The sequence below is a fragment of the Galeopterus variegatus genome, unplaced genomic scaffold (genome assembly GCF_000696425.1).
Source record: "Galeopterus variegatus unplaced genomic scaffold, G_variegatus-3.0.2 Scaffold4237, whole genome shotgun sequence".
Taxonomy (NCBI): domain Eukaryota; kingdom Metazoa; phylum Chordata; class Mammalia; order Dermoptera; family Cynocephalidae; genus Galeopterus; species Galeopterus variegatus.
Window position 1 is genome coordinate 15,348 of NW_007730348.1, and position 17,319 is coordinate 32,666.

General features: G+C 44.0%; 1 protein-coding gene across 2 annotated transcripts in view; it reads left to right on the forward strand.

Annotated features, from left to right (window-relative positions):
- DDX24 (DEAD (Asp-Glu-Ala-Asp) box helicase 24) overlaps positions 1 to 17,087 on the forward strand; it is a 17,924-nt gene extending 837 nt beyond the window's left edge. Inside the window, exons 2-9 of one of the 2 annotated variants that reach the window (XM_008587054.1) lie at positions 963 to 1,679; positions 5,587 to 6,141; positions 7,234 to 7,387; positions 7,714 to 8,229; positions 10,234 to 10,309; positions 12,361 to 12,549; positions 14,755 to 14,884; positions 16,547 to 17,087. In XM_008587054.1, the coding sequence (XP_008585276.1) occupies positions 965 to 1,679; positions 5,587 to 6,141; positions 7,234 to 7,387; positions 7,714 to 8,229; positions 10,234 to 10,309; positions 12,361 to 12,549; positions 14,755 to 14,884; positions 16,547 to 16,809 (2,598 nt within the window). In that variant the 5' untranslated portion in view covers positions 963 to 964 and the 3' untranslated portion in view covers positions 16,810 to 17,087. Of the gene's footprint in view, positions 1 to 959; positions 1,680 to 5,586; positions 6,142 to 7,233; positions 7,388 to 7,713; positions 8,230 to 10,233; positions 10,310 to 12,360; positions 12,550 to 14,754; positions 14,885 to 16,546 lie in introns of both variants that reach the window. The other variant, XM_008587053.1, reaches the window with a different exon arrangement.
- The last annotated feature ends 232 nt before the right edge of the window (positions 17,088 to 17,319 follow it).

A 17,319-nucleotide genomic window follows, 5' to 3' on the forward strand; every position in this document is an offset into this window, starting at 1 on the left:
CCATTGTTGCGACACTCTCCGCCCCCCCCCCTATTGTTGAACGCCGGTTGGTTGTGATCGTGGCGCAGCTCGTGCGGTGGGCGAAGCTTCGCTGCGTGCTAACGTGCTTCCCTCGTCAGGCGCCATGCTAAGCGGTTTTTTGACTTGCGTCACCTTTTCGTATTCTCATAACGATCCAGTAAGACAAATACCTTCATAATCCCCCGTTTGCAAACGAGGAAGCTAAAGCTCATAGAGATCACTATGTTCATCACAAACCCGGAGATGGCAAGTGGTGGGTCCTGTTTTGAACCGAGGTTTACCTTTGTCTTTTCCACAGAATCTGTTCCACCTAAACGAGTTGTGTCTAAATGGTCTTTAAATCACTTAAAATGTAATGAAAAAGCTGGACGAGCTTTCAGCCATTTGGCAAAGGCTGGAGTGGTGGAACAGGCAAGGATTGAGAAGGAAAAAAGCTCAGTGCACTTCTAATGAATCTCACTCCTCTCCCCAGCAAACAAACAATCCCTCAGATTCTCCTTTGCCTTCAAAATGGCTTATGTGTGGCGGGCATTATCCTCCATGCTTTACATATTTTCCTAAAACAGAAAACTTAGATATTGTTAGGCCCCCTTCCACATTTTTGTAGATGAGAACACTGAGGTTCAGAGAGGAGTAGTAGCACTGTCCGAGATGACGCATGTAGTAGGTTGGATCTAGAATAGAAACCAGGTCTAGCTCTTATGTCTTTGCTCTATCTCCTGTGTCTTCTGTGTCCCGGGCCAATCTGCCTGTTATGGGGATATATTTCTTTCCCTTTTCGATCTTCTGTAGCTGGGAACATCTGTGTTAAAGTCATCTTTGAGTCCTTAGTTTTTTGCAGGGCCTGGAACTTGATAAGCTGCTTAGAAAATATTTGTTGCCTCAGAATCCTATGCGTGTCAGTCATCAACCTAATAGAACATTTCTCTCCTTTTTAGCAGCCATGAAGTTTAAGGAGACAAAATCAGGGCCAAAGTCACCAACCTATGGCAAATTTCAGACAAAGGGAATCAAAGTTGTAGGAAAATGGAAGCAGGTGAAGATTGACCCAAATATGTTTGTAGACGGACAGATGGATGACTTGGTGTGCTTTGAGGAACTGACAGATTACCAGTTGGTCTCCCCTGCTAAGAATCCCTCCTGTCTTTTCTCAAAAGAGGAGCCCAAGAAGAGAAAGGCACAAGCTGCTTCAGAAGAAGAGGAGGAAGGAGAGTGTAGCTCCCCAAAGAAAAAGATCAAGTTGAGGAACAGTAAAGATATGGATACTGAAGTAACCAGTACCCAGAAAGAGTTTGAAGTCAAAGATGCTGAACCAGAGCCCCAGAGAGATGACACCATTTGTCCTGATCCAGAGGTAGGAGAGATGGCATCAGGAAGCCTGGTCCACATTGATCCAAAAAAGAAGAAAAAGAAAGGGGAAAAAAAATTGGAGTCTTCCCAGAGCACTGCCTCTAAAGTGCCCCAAAAAGCAAAGACATGGGTGCCTGAAGTGCATGACCAGAAGGCAAACGTGTCAGCTTGGAAGAACCTGTTTGTGCCCAAGCCAGTTCTCCGAGCACTCAGCTTTCTAGGCTTTTCTGCACCCACACCAATCCAAGCCCTGACCTTGGCACCTGCCATCCGAGACAAATTGGACATCCTTGGGGCCGCTGAGACAGGTAAGGGCAACTATGGCAGGGAAGAATTGCTTGCGGATTGAGCCTATAGCTGCTTATAGGTTAGTTGACTGGGAGAGGGGAATGTTGAGAACATAACCACAAAAGCAATGTTGAATGAAGGTGTTTGGAAGTCAGCTAGCTCTGGGTTGAAATCTGCTCCTTCCTGATTGGTACTCTAGCCAGATCACTTTATCTTTCTGAGCCCTATAGTGCCCACTATAAAATTGAGATACAGCAGTATCTACATCTTGCATTGCTCTAAAGCTTACATAGTACATTGTAAGTTATCTGCAAATGGTAATTTTTCCTATTTTTCGCCCTTTTTAAAAATGGCTCAAAGGGATAAGGTAGTCTAAAATCAGCTCTCTGGAGAGGTAGATCTTCATCAGTATAAGGAAGAGCTATCTAATTTTCAAGAGTTGTCCAGGTAAAAAGGGCTGCTTTGGGAGTTGGTGAGTTTCTTGTCATCGGAAGGACTTGAGTGGTGGATAGCCATTGGGTGGATTTTGTAAGCATATTCAGGTGTAAGTTGACAGGACTAAGCTATGTTTAATTAAGGTTCTCTTATTTCTTGGGCAAAGACTTTTGGAAGTAATGAAGGTTGACTCGCTTGGTAGACTAGACTACTGACTAGGGGAAGGATCTTGTACTGCCTGGAACTATTAGTCCAACTAGACAAACAATATCCAACAGAAATATATATAATGTGAGCCACATATGTAATTTTAAATTTCCTGGGATCCATATTTTTTAAAAGTTTTTTAAAATAGGTGAAAATCAATTTTAATTATATGTTTATTTAAACAATTATATCAAAATATTATTTCAACATGTAATTCATGTAAGATTATTAATGAGATATTCTTCATTCTTATTTTTGTACTAAATTTTCAAAACATGGTGTGTGTTTTAAATTTGCAGCACATGTCAATTTACCTTTTGGGGGTTTTTTTGTTTGTTTTTTTGGCAGCTGACCGGTACGGGTATTGGAAACTGTGACCTTTGTGTTACCAGCACCATGCTGTCCTATGTGAGCTAACCAGCCTGCCCAGGATACGTCAATTTAGAGTTAACTACGTTTTAAGTGTTCAATAGCCATATGTTTTTAGTGGCTACTATGAGGTGTCTTCAAAAAGTTCATGGAAAGATTTGTATTATCTATCAATTCCATTTTACCACAAAGTTTTTGAAGTACCCTCATATATTGTACAATAGAGGATTAGACTAACAAGACACTTTGTGCCTTCGGTTTCTGGGAGAATGGTCATAAAACTTGGGTTGAGGTCTTACATGAGAGTCACATAGATGGAAGAGTGAGGAAACTCCAGGAAACGGGAATGGAAATAATAACTTAGAACATTTACTGAGCATTTAGAATATGTCATCCATGGGTTAAGTGCTTTATATTTATGAACTCAGTTCTCACAACCACCCTAAGGTAGATAGCATTATTCCTATTTTACAGATGAGGAAGCTTGGCCTCACAGAGGATAGACAGCTTCCGTAAAATTATGCATCTGAAAGTGGTAGTGCCTGGATTCTAGGCTAGGTCTGTGTGCTGTTAAGCATTCTGCTACACTGCTGTAGCATATGCAGAGTCCTGAAGTGGGTCTCTGGAGGGCAGAGAGGCAAGGTCTCTGTGAGCCACTGTGGCCAGAGTCTGACCTTTGGATTCAAACCCCAACTCCTATCAGGCTTTCTCCATGGAATACTGTGAATCTGCAGATCCAGGATCTTGGGCCAGGCCATGCATTTAGGGCTGTGGATAAACTGTTATCCATACAATAATGAATATATCTATTACCCACAAAAGATGGCTTGGGTTCTTTTGTAATTCCTCTCTCCTTGGCCCTGCCACCATTCTTGTTCCTCCCCAGGCAACCACCGATAGGCTTTCTATCACTATAGGTTGCTTTGTATTTTCTATAATTTTATGTAATGTAATCATACAATATATACTTTTGGGAGAGGGGTATCTGGCTTTTCACACAGTGTAATTTGATATTAAGCCATGTTATTGTAAATACCGTTAGTGCATTCCTTTTTATTGATGAGTAGTATTCCAGCGTAAGGATAGAACACAGTTTGTTCATATATCTGTTGATGGACATTTATGATTTTTTCTAGTTTTTGGCTATTAGAAATAAAGATATTATAAATATTTGTGTACCAGTCTTGTATGGATATATTCTTTAATCTCTGTTACCTAAACACGTAGGCAGGGAATGGCTAAGCCTTATTGAAAATGTAACTTTTTAGGAGTTTTCCAAAGTGATTATAGAATACCATTTTTACATACCCACCAGTGTTATGAGTTCAGGGTGACCCATATTCTTGCCAATAACTTGGTATGGTCAGTCTTTTAATTTTATTTTAGACTTTTAAAAATTTACAGGGGTTGTCCATTTAGCTCAGTTGGTTAGAACGCAGTGTTGTAACACCAAGGTCAAGGGTTTGGATCTCACTTCCAGCCAGCCGCCAAAAAAAAAAAAGGTTTAAAAAAACCCTTTTTATTATTTCCTGTGAGTTGAATTTGCATTTCCCTAGTGACTAATGATGCTGAGCATCTTTTTGTGTACTTATTTGTCAACCGTATAATCTTCTTTGGTGGTGTCTGTTTGGTTCTTTTGCCCATTTTTTAATTGGGTTATTCTTCTATTACTGAATTTTGAGAATTCATTTAATGTTCTAGATACACATCCTTTTTCAGATATGTGATTTGCAAATTTTTCTCCCAGTCTGGCTTGTCTTGTTGTTGTTGTTGTTGTTGTTGTTTTACTGAATCAAAATTGATTTTACATAGTTTTGGGGTTCAACATTGTTACAAATTGTAATTGTTCTTTGTGCCCCTTGTCCAATCCTGCCCCATCCCCCTTCATCTCCCCCTCCTCCCTCACCCTAGATTTCTTCTCTCCCTCTGAAAGAATAATGGTTACTCTGTTGATTTGCTGCCCAAATGATCTGTCCAATGCTGAGAGGCATGATCAGGTCCCCCGATACTGTCATAGAGCAGATGTCTCTTCCGTCACTATGAAATGGGCTCTGTGGAGACAGACATCCTTCTCCTTTCTTTATCTCTGCTGGTGACTCTCCTTGTGTCAACTCACTCCAGTGGCTGGTGGATCATCTGCATGGTGGTTGTGGCACCTAGCCACCTTCATGGCAGCCATGGTTATCATGGTGGCTGTGGTGGGCCACCACATGGAGATGCTTTTGGCCTGCTCCGTGGTGTTGGCAGTGTGCCTGGTTGTGGAGAGTGTCCGATCCCCAGCTCCTTACCCTGGGTCCCTAGGCACGCCCCAAGGTGCTGGTGCAGTGTGCCTGGTTGTAGGAGGGGGTTTCGGTCCCCTTCTCCATGCCTCAGGTCCACGGCAGGCCCCAGGGCACTGGTATGGTGTGCCTGGTGGTAGGAGGGTGATCCGGTCTCCTTCTCCATTCCTCAGATCCCTGGGCCGGACCCAAGGCGCTGGCGAGGTGTGCCTGGTTGTGGGAGGGAGGTTCGGTCCCCTTCTCTATGCCTCAGGCCCTTGGGTGGGCCCTGAGGAGCTGGCACAGTATGCCTGGTTGTGGAAGGGGGATCCAGTCCCCTTCTCCATGCCCTGGGTCCCAGGGAAGGCCCTGAGGCACTGGCACAGGGTGCCTGGTTGTGGGAGGGTGGGTCCATCACTGTTGACTTAAGGCCTCAATGACAGTCTGCCAGACTTTTCCTCAGGCTCCTAATTAGAGGTTCTCTCTGGTTGCAGTGCTATGGGGAAAGCTGTGCAGAGTGGAGGAGCTTTGGGTTGGGCAGGGTGGCACTTGGCTATTTTAGGGTCCCTTATTCTGTGCAAAATAAAAAACTCCAGACAAAAGAATATGCTTTTGATTTACCCTGTGCTTTTTTGTTTTGTTTTGCTTCGCTTCAAAGGAAGTGGGAAAACTCTTGCCTTTGCCATCCCAATGATTCATGCAGTGTTGCAGTGGCAGGAGAAGAGGAAGTCTGCCCCTTTTCCAAGTAACAGCAAAGAGCCACCTGGAGAGACCAGAACCGGAGCCAAAGCTGAGACTGAACCACAAAGCAAGGCCAAAACTGAGTCTGGAGTGTTGCCCAATGAGACTGGAATTGAGAATGAAGCACTGCTTGCTAAGGCAAGTGCACCGTCCAGTAAGGCCAGAGCCAAGACCGGTGCCACTATCTCAGACCAGGCACTGCTCTTCTGTGATGATGATGCTGGTGAAGGGCCTTCTTCCCTGATAAAGGAGAAGCCTGTCCCCAAACAGAATGAAGATGAAGATGAAAAGGTTGATGAAGATAAAAAGTTTAATGAAGAGCAGACTGGAAAGTTAAAACAAGAGTTGAGTAGCAGAATTGCCACCTCTCTAGCGCATCCAAAGAATCCTCTGCTTGGACTAGTTCTGACTCCCACTCGAGAGCTGGCTGTCCAGGTCAAACAACACATTGATGCCGTGGCCAAGTTTACAGGTGAGTTTAGTTCCATTTGATAAGTATTTCCTGAGCTAATCCTAAATGCTGGGTGGTAAAGATGAATGAGCTGTGGCTCCTGCCCCTTAAGGGAAACATTTCTCGTCTGCCATAAGCCCTACAGAAAATCGACTGAGTGACATTTTCTCAATTCTCCCAAGGATGATACACAACTAGTGCCATTCTGGATACATAGGAAATTAATTTATTGAGTATAATGGATTAGGGCAGGGATTGGCAAATTACCTGTTTTTGTAAATAAAGTTTTACTGGAACATAACCACTACCATTTGGTTATGTATTGTCTGTAGTTGTTTTTATTCTACAAAGGCAAAATTGAGTAAGAGTTAGTAGTTGTGACAGAGACCATCTGGCTCACAAGGCCAGTAATGTTTACTAGTGACCCTTTAAGAAAAGTTAAGACTCCTACCTTAAGGCATTAGAACTTAATTATCAGAGAATTCCTTTTGGGAAGGGCTGAACAGTGGGAATTTTGATTTTATGATAAAAGCAACAGTTAATCACCAAGTTCTTACTATGTGCAAGGCACTTTGCTAAGGACTTTGCATGTGTGAATCTTGTGTGTTCATTCCTACACTGGATATCGTTAGAAGTCTACCACCACAGAGGCAAACAGAACACTAGGAATTAGAGGAGCTTCAGATTAACTCTAATTGAGGGGGATGGGAAGGGCTTCCTAGGAGAGGTGTGTCACAGTTGCAGGTAACACCTTTCCCAGCATTGTATGTACCACTGCTCAGTTTTCCGAGAACTTTGGAGGTAAGTATCCTTCTATTGTAATGGGAGGGGAGGCAGTAGAAAGAAATGAGATTGGAGTAGAAATGAGATTGGAGTAGACAGTATTAAGTATATTCAATAAATTAATTTCCTAAGTAGTCTTCTTTCACAGAAGACTTGATAAGCCATTTAGGAATGGCACCAACAGGCCAGGACAACTCTATTAGCACCCCTGTGGAGCAGGGAGCTGTGCTAGTGAGTATCTCTGCTAGTCTGGGGGTACTTGTGTTAGCCATGTAAGAAAATAAGCAGCCAGACTGAATAATAGTGTCCCTTTTATTTTCTGTCCCATAGGAATTAAAACTGCTATTTTGGTTGGTGGAATGTCCACACAGAAACAGCAAAGGATGCTGAACCGCCATCCTGAGATTGTGGTTGCCACTCCAGGCCGGCTGTGGGAGCTAATTAAAGAAAAGCACTCTTATTTGAGCAACCTTCGGCAGCTCAGGTGAGAGATAGTACCTCTTCTTTATCCCTCAAGCCCTGTTCTGAAGTGAGCCTGAGGTGACGTGGTATGTGCAATGTCTTCTCCCTGTAACAGAGTGCCATGGTGTGGTACCATCCAGATCCTGGCCTTTAGAAATCCAGGCATGCATGAGGGAGATTAGTTCAGGCCCTGGTGGTTGTAGTGGAGTGGGTAGGTGTGTGCGTATATGAGAGAGAGAGAAAGAGTGTGTGTGTGCACATGTATGTGGTTGGGTGGGAGTAGGGTGTGCTATAGATAATTCTCTATCTTGCCATGAACCAGTGATGTGGGTCTCTCTTGATCTGCAGGTGCCTGGTAGTGGATGAGGCTGACCGGATGGTTGAGAAAGGCCATTTTGCTGAGCTCTCACAGCTGCTAGAGATGCTAAATGACTCCCAGTACAACCCAAAGAGACAGACGCTTGTTTTTTCTGCCACACTGACCCTGGTGCACCAAGCTCCTGCCCGAATCCTTCATAAGAAGCACACCAAGAAAATGGACAAAACTGCCAAACTTGACCTCCTCATGCAGAAGATTGGCATGAGGGGCAAGCCCAAGGTCATTGACCTCACTAGGAATGAGGCTACAGTGGAGGCGCTGACAGAGACCAAGATCCATTGCGAGACTGATGAGAAAGACTTCTATCTGTACTACTTTCTGATGCAGTATCCAGGCCGCAGCTTAGTGTTTGCCAACAGCATTTCCTGCATCAAACGCCTCTCTGGGCTCCTCAAAGTCCTGGATATCATGCCGTTGACCCTACATGCCTGCATGCACCAGAAGCAGAGGCTCAGAAACCTGGAGCAATTTGCCCGCCTGGAAGAGTAAGTCATGCCTGTCCCCAGAGGCTACTGGGCTAAAGGGAGCAGGCTGGTAGGGAAACGGCAGTAAGCTCCCTTTGGTCATAGGGGCTTTATCAGTAGAAGGTAGCCTTTATTTACATATATTTTTCTGCACAGCATTGGCAAGGTTACCCTCATTTAGTGGATTTGGTTGTTAATGCTTTACAGAACCATCTATAATAATGAGTAATGATGACAATACCTACCATTATTGAACACTTAGACAATAAAGTCCTGTGCTGGCACTTTAAATACATTATCACATTCAGTCACTTCTCCTAACATCCTTGAGAAGAAGCAGAATAGATTCATGGTTCAGAGCACAGATTCTGGAACCAGATGCCTGAGATTAAATCCTGGTTCTGTCACTTCCTAGCTGGTCAAGTTATTATTTAACTTATCTGTACTTCAACTTTCTCATAATTGGGATAATAATAAAAGCTACCTTATAGGGTTGGTGTGAGGATTAAGTAATTGTGAATTCATCTATGTGAAGAGTTTGGAACAGTCTCTGGCACATAGTACATGCTTGCTAAATGTTAGCTTTTAATCATTATTAGTCCTACTACTACCATTTATTGTCATAATCACCATTCTCATTTTGTAGATGAAAAAATGAGGTCTGGAAAAGCTGACCAGCTTGCTCAAGATTTCTTAGCTTGGAAGTGGCAGAGTTGGTCCTCAGACAAGTCTGTCAGACCCCAGATCCCATGCTGCATGTCATCATGCTTTGTCCATTTGTCTTTGGACCAGACTGATGCCCAGGGCCCAGGGTACAGATTGTAAAGATGAGAGCATGGGAAATTCAGGCAGACTATAAATTGGCTTTTGCCCCACAGTGTTTCGTCAGGTCACAGGGTGATTAGTTTCTAGAACAAGTGTCTGGTTTTCCTCCCTTTGAATATTGGTAGGTAGTATGAGTGGTTTACTAGGATTAGCTTAGAGCAGTGTATGGTAAACTATATATTGATCACTGACTTTTTTTCCCTCCCTCCCACCTGATTTTATAGTTAAGTTTTATTGGAATACTACAAGATGCATTTATGTATCATCTGTAGTTGCTTTAGCACTGAAATGGCAGAGTTGTATAGTGGCCACAGAGATTGTATTGCCCACAAAGCTGGAAATGTTTACTATCCGGCCCTTTACAGAAAAAGTTTGCTGACCCTGACTTAAAGTTTTACAAACTTTAACTTGCATCACGTTCCCCAGGCCTTGCTCAGATATACAGGGAGTAGGGACCCTGAAGGGCCCAGAATCTTAAGTTTTTAAGACTTACCTCAAATGCTTCTGACTGTCCTTGAACCACACATTAAGAGACATCACCCAACACATATTTATGGAGTGCTTACTATGATCCGGGCACTGTTCTAGGTGCTAGTAATACAACAGCAAGTGATGCAAAGTTCTTTCTCTCATGGAGCTTACAGTCTAGTGGAGGGAGATAGTGAATTGAAAGTAAGTCTACAGAATATCACGTGGTGCTAAGAATTAAGTCGAGTTGGGAATGGGGAAAGGAGACTAGGTGCATGTAGTCAGGGATGCTTTCTGATAAAGAGATTTGAGCAGAGAGCTGGAGAAAGTGAAAGAGTGAGTCACGTGTCACATGGGTATCAGAGTGAAGACCCTTTAAGGCCTAAGGAGTAGCAAGTGCGAAGGTTTGGAGGTGAGAGCATGCCTGGCATGTAGTATGGCCTCATTTAATTCACTGTGGAGGGGTCTTTTATCATTGCAGTGTGGCATGTTGGTTGGGGTCAGTGAGACCCAGGTTTGGATGCCTGTTCCACAACTGAACAGCCATGTACATACTTTGAGAAGTTAATCTCTTTGATTCTCAGTTTCTTCATCTGTAAAAGGGAGATAATAGTATTATCTCATAAGGTGTTCGTAAGGTTTGTAGTATTTAGAGTGCTCAGCAGGTGGTAAGAGTTTGATTAATGATAGCTGTTAGTTTAATTATTAATGAGCTTTTTCTCTCCACCACAGCTGTGTTCTCTTGGCAACAGATGTGGCCGCTCGGGGTTTGGATATTCCTAAAGTCCAGCATGTCATCCATTACCAGGTAGGGGCATTTGGGAATTTGTAGGCATTTCCCTGCATTGAATGGGGAATTTTTAAAGGAAAGCTTGAGGGAGGGATGAGGAATTGTTTGTCCCAAGGCACCCTGCAAAAAAAAATACCACTAGCATCTAATGTCTACTGCTGGTGAGATTTAGTCTCAGAATAACTTTTTGGCATTGTCTGATATCAAGTAGTCCTTCTCTCCTTGACTTGGGCAAGCTTCTTGATGTCAACAGTTTAAAGTCTTATTTTCATCCATGAGATGGGCATAATAAGTAAAGTATGTAAAGAGGTCACCCTCGCGTAGAAGCGTAAGAGTGTGTGGTAGTTAATATGTCCCTGGGCTCAAATCCCAGCCGTGTAACCTTGAGTAAGCTATTAAATCTCTCTGTACCTCAGTTTTCTCATTTAAATGGCAGGTACTATATAGAACCAACATTTTAGGGTTCTTTTTAAGGTTAATGTGTATAAAGAGCTTAGAAAGCCTGTGAGCACTTACTGATAGTAGTAATAATATTAGAGCATGCACGTAATATCAGCATAGAGTTGTGGTTAGGAGTATGGGCCCCAGAGCCAGACTACCAGGGTTTTGAATCCCTGGTCTGCTGCTTCATAGTTTTGGCCGAGTTATTTAGTACCTCTGGTTTCAGTGTCATTATTTGTAAACTGGGAGTAATAATGCTACCTACTGCATAGTGTTATCATGAGAATTAAATTGAGCTGATGCTGTGAAGCGCCTAGCAGAGTGTAAGTACTCAATAAATGGTATGGCATTATTATTTTTCTTCTTTAATCTTTGTGCTTTTAAAAATCTTTTAGGCTGCCAATTTCTGTTTAGCAAATCTCTGTTCTTCTTTTGGGGGAAAGGCTGGGTAAGCCTTTGTGAGAGCTGTCAAGATGAGCTCAATACAGTCCCAGCCCCCAAGAAGTATCAAACTCAGTAGAGGAGGTGAGATGAGTACAGCCGTAATGTAAGCAAAAGATATCAGGAAGTTGTAAAATGTAATAGGAGAGAGGGAGGTAACTTCTAGTTTGAGAGGTAGGAAAGTGCTTTCTAAAAGACCCTTGGCATTTAAAGACAGACGTAAGAATGTAGAAATAGGCAGTGTTCACAGGTAGTTGGTTTAGAGTAAAAAGAGAAGTATATGGGAAAGGAGGAATTGCAGAGGTTGGAGGGGTAAGTGGGGGCAGGTCAATGAAGGCCCTGAATGTCAAGTTAAGAAGCTGAACCTTTATCCTATAAGAGAGGAATGGCAGATAGATCTCATTTCTAGAACTGTTATGAACAGTTCGTAGTGGCCACTTAGAGTCCTGTATTGAAAAAGTACTGAAATGTATCGGCTTAGTGAAGAAGACTGTTGTGCTTGATTTAGTAGTGTGTGCCATGGGAATGGGAGGAGAGAGAGGTATCAGCACCCATGCCACATTGTCCATGTATAATATATCCAATATATATTGGAGTAGAGGCAGTATGGCCCAGAGGTTAACATGATCTCTGGAGCTGGACTGCTTCAGTTTGAATCCTGGCTTCACCATTGAGTTGGGTAATTTAAAGGGAGTTGCTTAACTTCTCTGTGTTTTAGTTTCCTGGTCCATAAAATATGAGTAATCATAAAGCATGTATTTTATATTATTGTTGCAGGTGCTTATTGTTACACATGCAGAGTGCTTAGAATTGTCTGGTGTAATGTAGCTACTCAATAAATGTTGATTATGATTACCATCATCAATCATCCATGAAGAGTTAGTGAAGAACCAGTGAAGTTTCTTTAGCTAGAGAGAGTATTATGGTCAGAGCTGAGACTCAGGATGACACTGCCAGCTTTGAGCTGGGACAGAGGGAGTGGGGAGGACTAGAGACCAAATAAGTGACTGCCATGGTCCCGCTGAATGGTTGGTCAGAAGGACCTGAACCAGGATGGGAGGCATGGGAGGATTTCTATCTACCTGCCTGGCTAGGAGGGAGGAGGATCCAGTTTGGGGATGTGGCCAAGGAGAAGAGCAATGTTTGGCAATAGTCAGGTATTGACCTCACATTTCTTCCTTTGGCAGGTCCCTCGCACCTCAGAGATTTATGTCCACCGAAGTGGTCGAACGGCTCGAGCCACCAATGAAGGCCTCAGCCTGATGCTGATTGGGCCTGAGGATGTGATCAACTTTAAGAAGATTTATAAAACCCTCAAGAAAGATGAGGACATCCCACTATTCCCTGTGCAAACAAAGTACATGGATGCAATCAAGGTAAAAAGTTAAAACCCTAGTGCTAATGAGGGGATTGTGTTGCTCCCTCACAGAGCACCTTGCTTTGAGACTTTGGCAACATAGCTCCTGGAAACTAAGGAATGGTTCTACTAACAGCTAATCAGGGAGAACAGTTGGGAGCACCATACCTGGGAGAAGGGAGAAAAGGGGAGGAATAGAGGGAGGAAAAGCATGGAACAATTTAAGGACTCTTGGCTCCTCTGTTTCAAAAAGCATACTAGATGTGTGGGGAAGTATGGTGGGCAATGACGGTGGATATCACAGAATTCTCGTTAGTAAGAAGAATTGTGGCTTCCCATGGTTCCTTTCCCCCACATAACAAGATCTCTCTCATTATCTCAGTTTGAATCCTCACTGCAGTCTACCCCAAAACCCACGGGAAGGAGAGTTGAAATGTTTCATCTCAGCTATGGAAGCCAGCTATGGCATCTTGGGAAAGAGTTCATGTTGGACACCTGTAGGTTGGCAGTCAGACCAGGAAGGGTTTGCAAGGGGAAGAGCTGTTTGAGTTTATTGTTGGGAAAGCTGGCTCTTGTGATTGCATGTGTAATGATTGCCCTCTGGGATTTTATCGGGAACCAAAACAAATGCATTTCAGTAAGACCTGAGCTGCATCTCACTGACTGCTGATCTCAAGAGCTTTTTCTTTTTCTTTCTTTTTTTTTTTTTTTTTTTTTTTGAATCATAATTGATGATACATATGTTTGGGATTCAGTGTTGACATATGTTGATCAAAACAATATTATTAGTATGTGTATTGTTACAAATTGTACTTATTCTTTATGCCCCTGTCCAATCTCTCCCTGTCCCTCTTTCCCTCCCCCTTCCCACCACTGATAACCCTAGATTTCTTCTTTTCTTCTGAAAGAGTAGTGGTTACTCTGTTGATTTGTTGCCTAGATGATCTGTGCAATGCTTAAAGGTTTGTTCATGTCCCCCAATATTATCACAGGGCAGATGCTTCTTCTGTCACTCTGGAATGGTCTTTGTGGAGAAAGACATCCTATTCTTTTCTTTGGTCTCTGCTGGTGACTGTCCTTCTGTCAATGCACTCCAGTGACTGGCAGACCATCTGCGTGGTGGTTGTGACGTTTAGCCACTTTTGCAGCAGCCGTTGTTGCTGTGGTGAGCCACCTACATGGAGGTGATGTTTTTGGCATGCTCCTTGGCGCTGGTGGTGTGCCCGGTTGTAGGGGGAGTCCAGTCCTCGGCTCCATGCCTCATGTCCCCTGATGGGCCCTGAGGTGCTGGTGGTGTGCCTGGGCCGGAACCAATTTTTTGTCCTTTGCTTACTTCTAAAACAGGGAAACTTCCTGTTGGAACCAGTACTTGAGCTGTGTGGTTGAGCTAAATTGCTGGTTTGCTGCTGTTTCCCAAGGGAAGACTTTTTGTGCAGCTCAGGGTTTAATGGTTGACCTTATAGGTACTTGCAGCTCTCTAGGGACTGGGTGCACCTGGGTTGTATAGAAACTCTGATCTGGGCCTGAATCTTTTCATCAAACTGCACCCCATGCAATTCTGTGTTCCTAACCAGTCTCCTCTGAGTGGTCCTGCGCTGATTGGGGGGCGGATTGGCTGTCCTTGCTGTGTCCCAGTATTCTCCCAGTGTACCCGTCTTCCCCACTGCCTGTGCTCCAAACACTTCCCATAGGACGGGCCCTGCGCCGGTCCCTTGCCTTGACTCATTGGCCTCTGAGTGGGTCCCCTTTTTCAGCTGTTCTGGCTCCTCGCTCCTGTGTGGGTCCACAGGAACCCTGTTAGTGGTCTTGCTGTCCTGGAAGCTACCAAGGCTCTCTTCTCCCCTGCTGCCTCCAAGTAACTCCATCTGAAGGGCACAGCTGTGGCTTCTGCTGGCTCCCACTCCATGCGCTCAGCAGTTTCAGCCTTAAAGTGGCCGCAGCCAAAAACACTCCAAGTGGTTTTTTCTTTCTCTCATTGTAGCTTCTCCCCCTTCCTGAATTCCGTAGGTCTCTCCTCCTCTTCCCCTGAGCTCCAGTGGCCCCAGCTTGGCTGTTGTTACATTTTTATAGTTGTAAATTCGTTGGTTTGTGGGAGAGAGTGACGCTGGGGACCATCTATTCTGCCATCTTCAAGAGGTTTTTAATAACACAACTTAGGTGAGACTTCACTTCCCAGAGGCCTTAACCCTCTATCAAATGAATACTTTCTGTTCCTTTCCCCTAGGAGCGAATTCGTTTAGCTCGACAGATTGAGAAAGCTGAGTATCGAAATTTCCAGGCTTGTCTGCACAACTCTTGGATCGAGCAGGCAGCAGCTGCTTTCGAGATTGAGCTAGAAGAAGAGATGTATAAGGGTAAGCTCTTGGGCTGGATGGGAACTGAGGAAAGGTACGTGCAGCTTTTCTTTTTTTTTCCCCTCAACTTTTCCCTTGTTGGTACTATCCCTACTGCTGTGGGTCCTATCAAAATCAGCAAAGGGTGGTTGGTCAGTTAGCTCAGTTGGTTAGAGCATAGTGTTACAACACCAAAGTCAAGAGTTCAGATCTCCATACCAGCCAGCACCAAAAAAAATCAGCAGGACATCCTTTCCTTTGTTGAAGTCCCTAGTCCCAGATGAGCCTAGTGCTCTTGGCCTTTGTTTCCTGTCTTGCCTGTCTCTCTGCCTCGAGCCCTCAACTGCCTCCCTCTTACCTGGACAGGCAGTAGAGTACGATGATGAAGAGAGCAGGCTTTCTGGCCAGACTGCCTGTGTTTGAATGCCAGCCCATTCCTTTAACTGGCTGTGTGACTGAATAAAGTTACTTAACTTCTGTCGTACCTCACTTTTCTCATCTATAAAATGGAGGTAATAAACTACCTACCACATGGGGTTGTTGTGAAGATTGATTAAGAAGTGAGAGTGCTTTACAACAGTGCCTGGGAAATAGAAAGTATTGGATACATTTTAAGTTAACATTACTTACTATCGTTGTTACTACTACAACTGCCTTTCAAGCTGACAGAGCACTTCCATGTCATCATCTCATCTGATCTTCTCCACAGTCTCATGACATGAACAAAGTGAGAATTACTGTCCTTTATGGGAGCTAGAGGCTCAGAGAGAAGCAGTTTGTTCAGAGAAACAGCTCTAGCACCAGATGTTTACTGAGCCACTACTCTATATGTGGGCCAGACGCTTAGGAATCAGGGGTGAATTTTATGGTCCCTCCTTAGGAAAGCTTCTGAATCTTAGAATTAATAGAATCACTTCTAGAACTGACAACACCAAAGTTATGGCCAGTGCTCCTTCCACTGCATCAAGTGTGCAGCTCAGCTGAGGTGTTGGCATCTCAGTGCCAAAGTCTACAAATTCAGAGGCAAACATGCTACTGTCTGCTCAGCATGGAAACCAGCAGCCAAACCGGTGAACTTGGTGACAGTGAGCTAGTTCTCCTGGTAGCTCAAGCTTGGGCTAAACGTGCGGAGGCCCTGATTTCCCTTCCTGAGGAGACGCTGCGGTTGAGCCCTTTGGCTATGCCCACTTGTGCACATGCAGTTACAGCACTGGTGGTGAGATATAGGAGAGGTGGGCTGCAGAGGAAGCATTCACTATCCCCTGAAGGGTTTGTAGCTGTTGAGTCACCAAAGTCCAAGTGGGCAGCAAATGAGTGGGTTGTAGGAAGAAAACTGATCTTCAGTCAGGAGACTTGGGTTCGGATCTCATTTTGACAGCTAGCTCTGTGACCATAGGCAAGTGACCTCTCTAAGTCTGAGTTGCCTGTGTCATCTGTAAAATGAAGATAATTCCTGTCTCAGAGGGTTTTTGTGAGTAATAAAGGACAGAACGGTTCTGCACGTCCCTCCTAAACAGAAGTTATCCATTTACACTTCCTGTCAAGTCATCACTAGCTTCTGTGGAGAACTTTTGAACTTGCATCCCTAAAGTAGTTCTAAAACATTTCTCATTATCTATCAAGGGAAACAAAATATTTCTATAAACCACGGTACATGTTATCTTTTTTGTATTGCGTTTGAAGGAGGCAAAGCTGACCAACAAGAAGAACGTCAGAGACAGAAGCAGATGAAGATACTGAAGAAGGAGCTCCGCCATCTGCTCTCCCAACCGTTGTTTAAAGAGGACCTGAAAACCAAGTATCCAACTCAGTCTGGCAAGCTGCCCCTGCTCATGTCAGCCCCAAGGAATGGCAAGTCTGCTTTGAGCTGCCTTTCCAAACAGAAGAAGAAACAGCCAAACGAGCAGCAGAAAGAACACCCACAACCAAGTACAAGTGCAAATTAACTGCCTCTGGTCAGTGTGTTGGTGACCAAACAGTGGTGTCTGTTCTCTGGTTATATTTGAGAGCCTTTTTCCCACCCTTGCATTTAACTCCACCATCAACCCCAGTTAGAAAAATTTCCCTCTCTTCCACCTCACCCCCATAATGGAAGAGACCTTATGCAGATTTGCATTATTTTGGAGTAGGAATTCTATGAAGCAGCTTAATATTTCTGTATTTCAGTGTTCATAGCTTCGTGTGTGTTTAACTTGATTTCCTAAATTAAAAACAATGGTTAGAATCAGTGTGTCATTGTGATATTTTTTTTTAGCCAAAAGATGAGGGTGGCAGTGCTGTCTGTTTTATTGATAACTTAGTGAGTCCCCTGGACCAGCACAGTGCTAGGTCCTTGACAGGGTAGGAATAGTGTCCTGGGCCTCTGACTGCAGGCCAGTGTTTGGCAGTGTGGATGAGCAGCAAGCCAGAGAGATGCGGTCACTATAGAACATTGCTGCTGGGGCCTTAGCGCATGT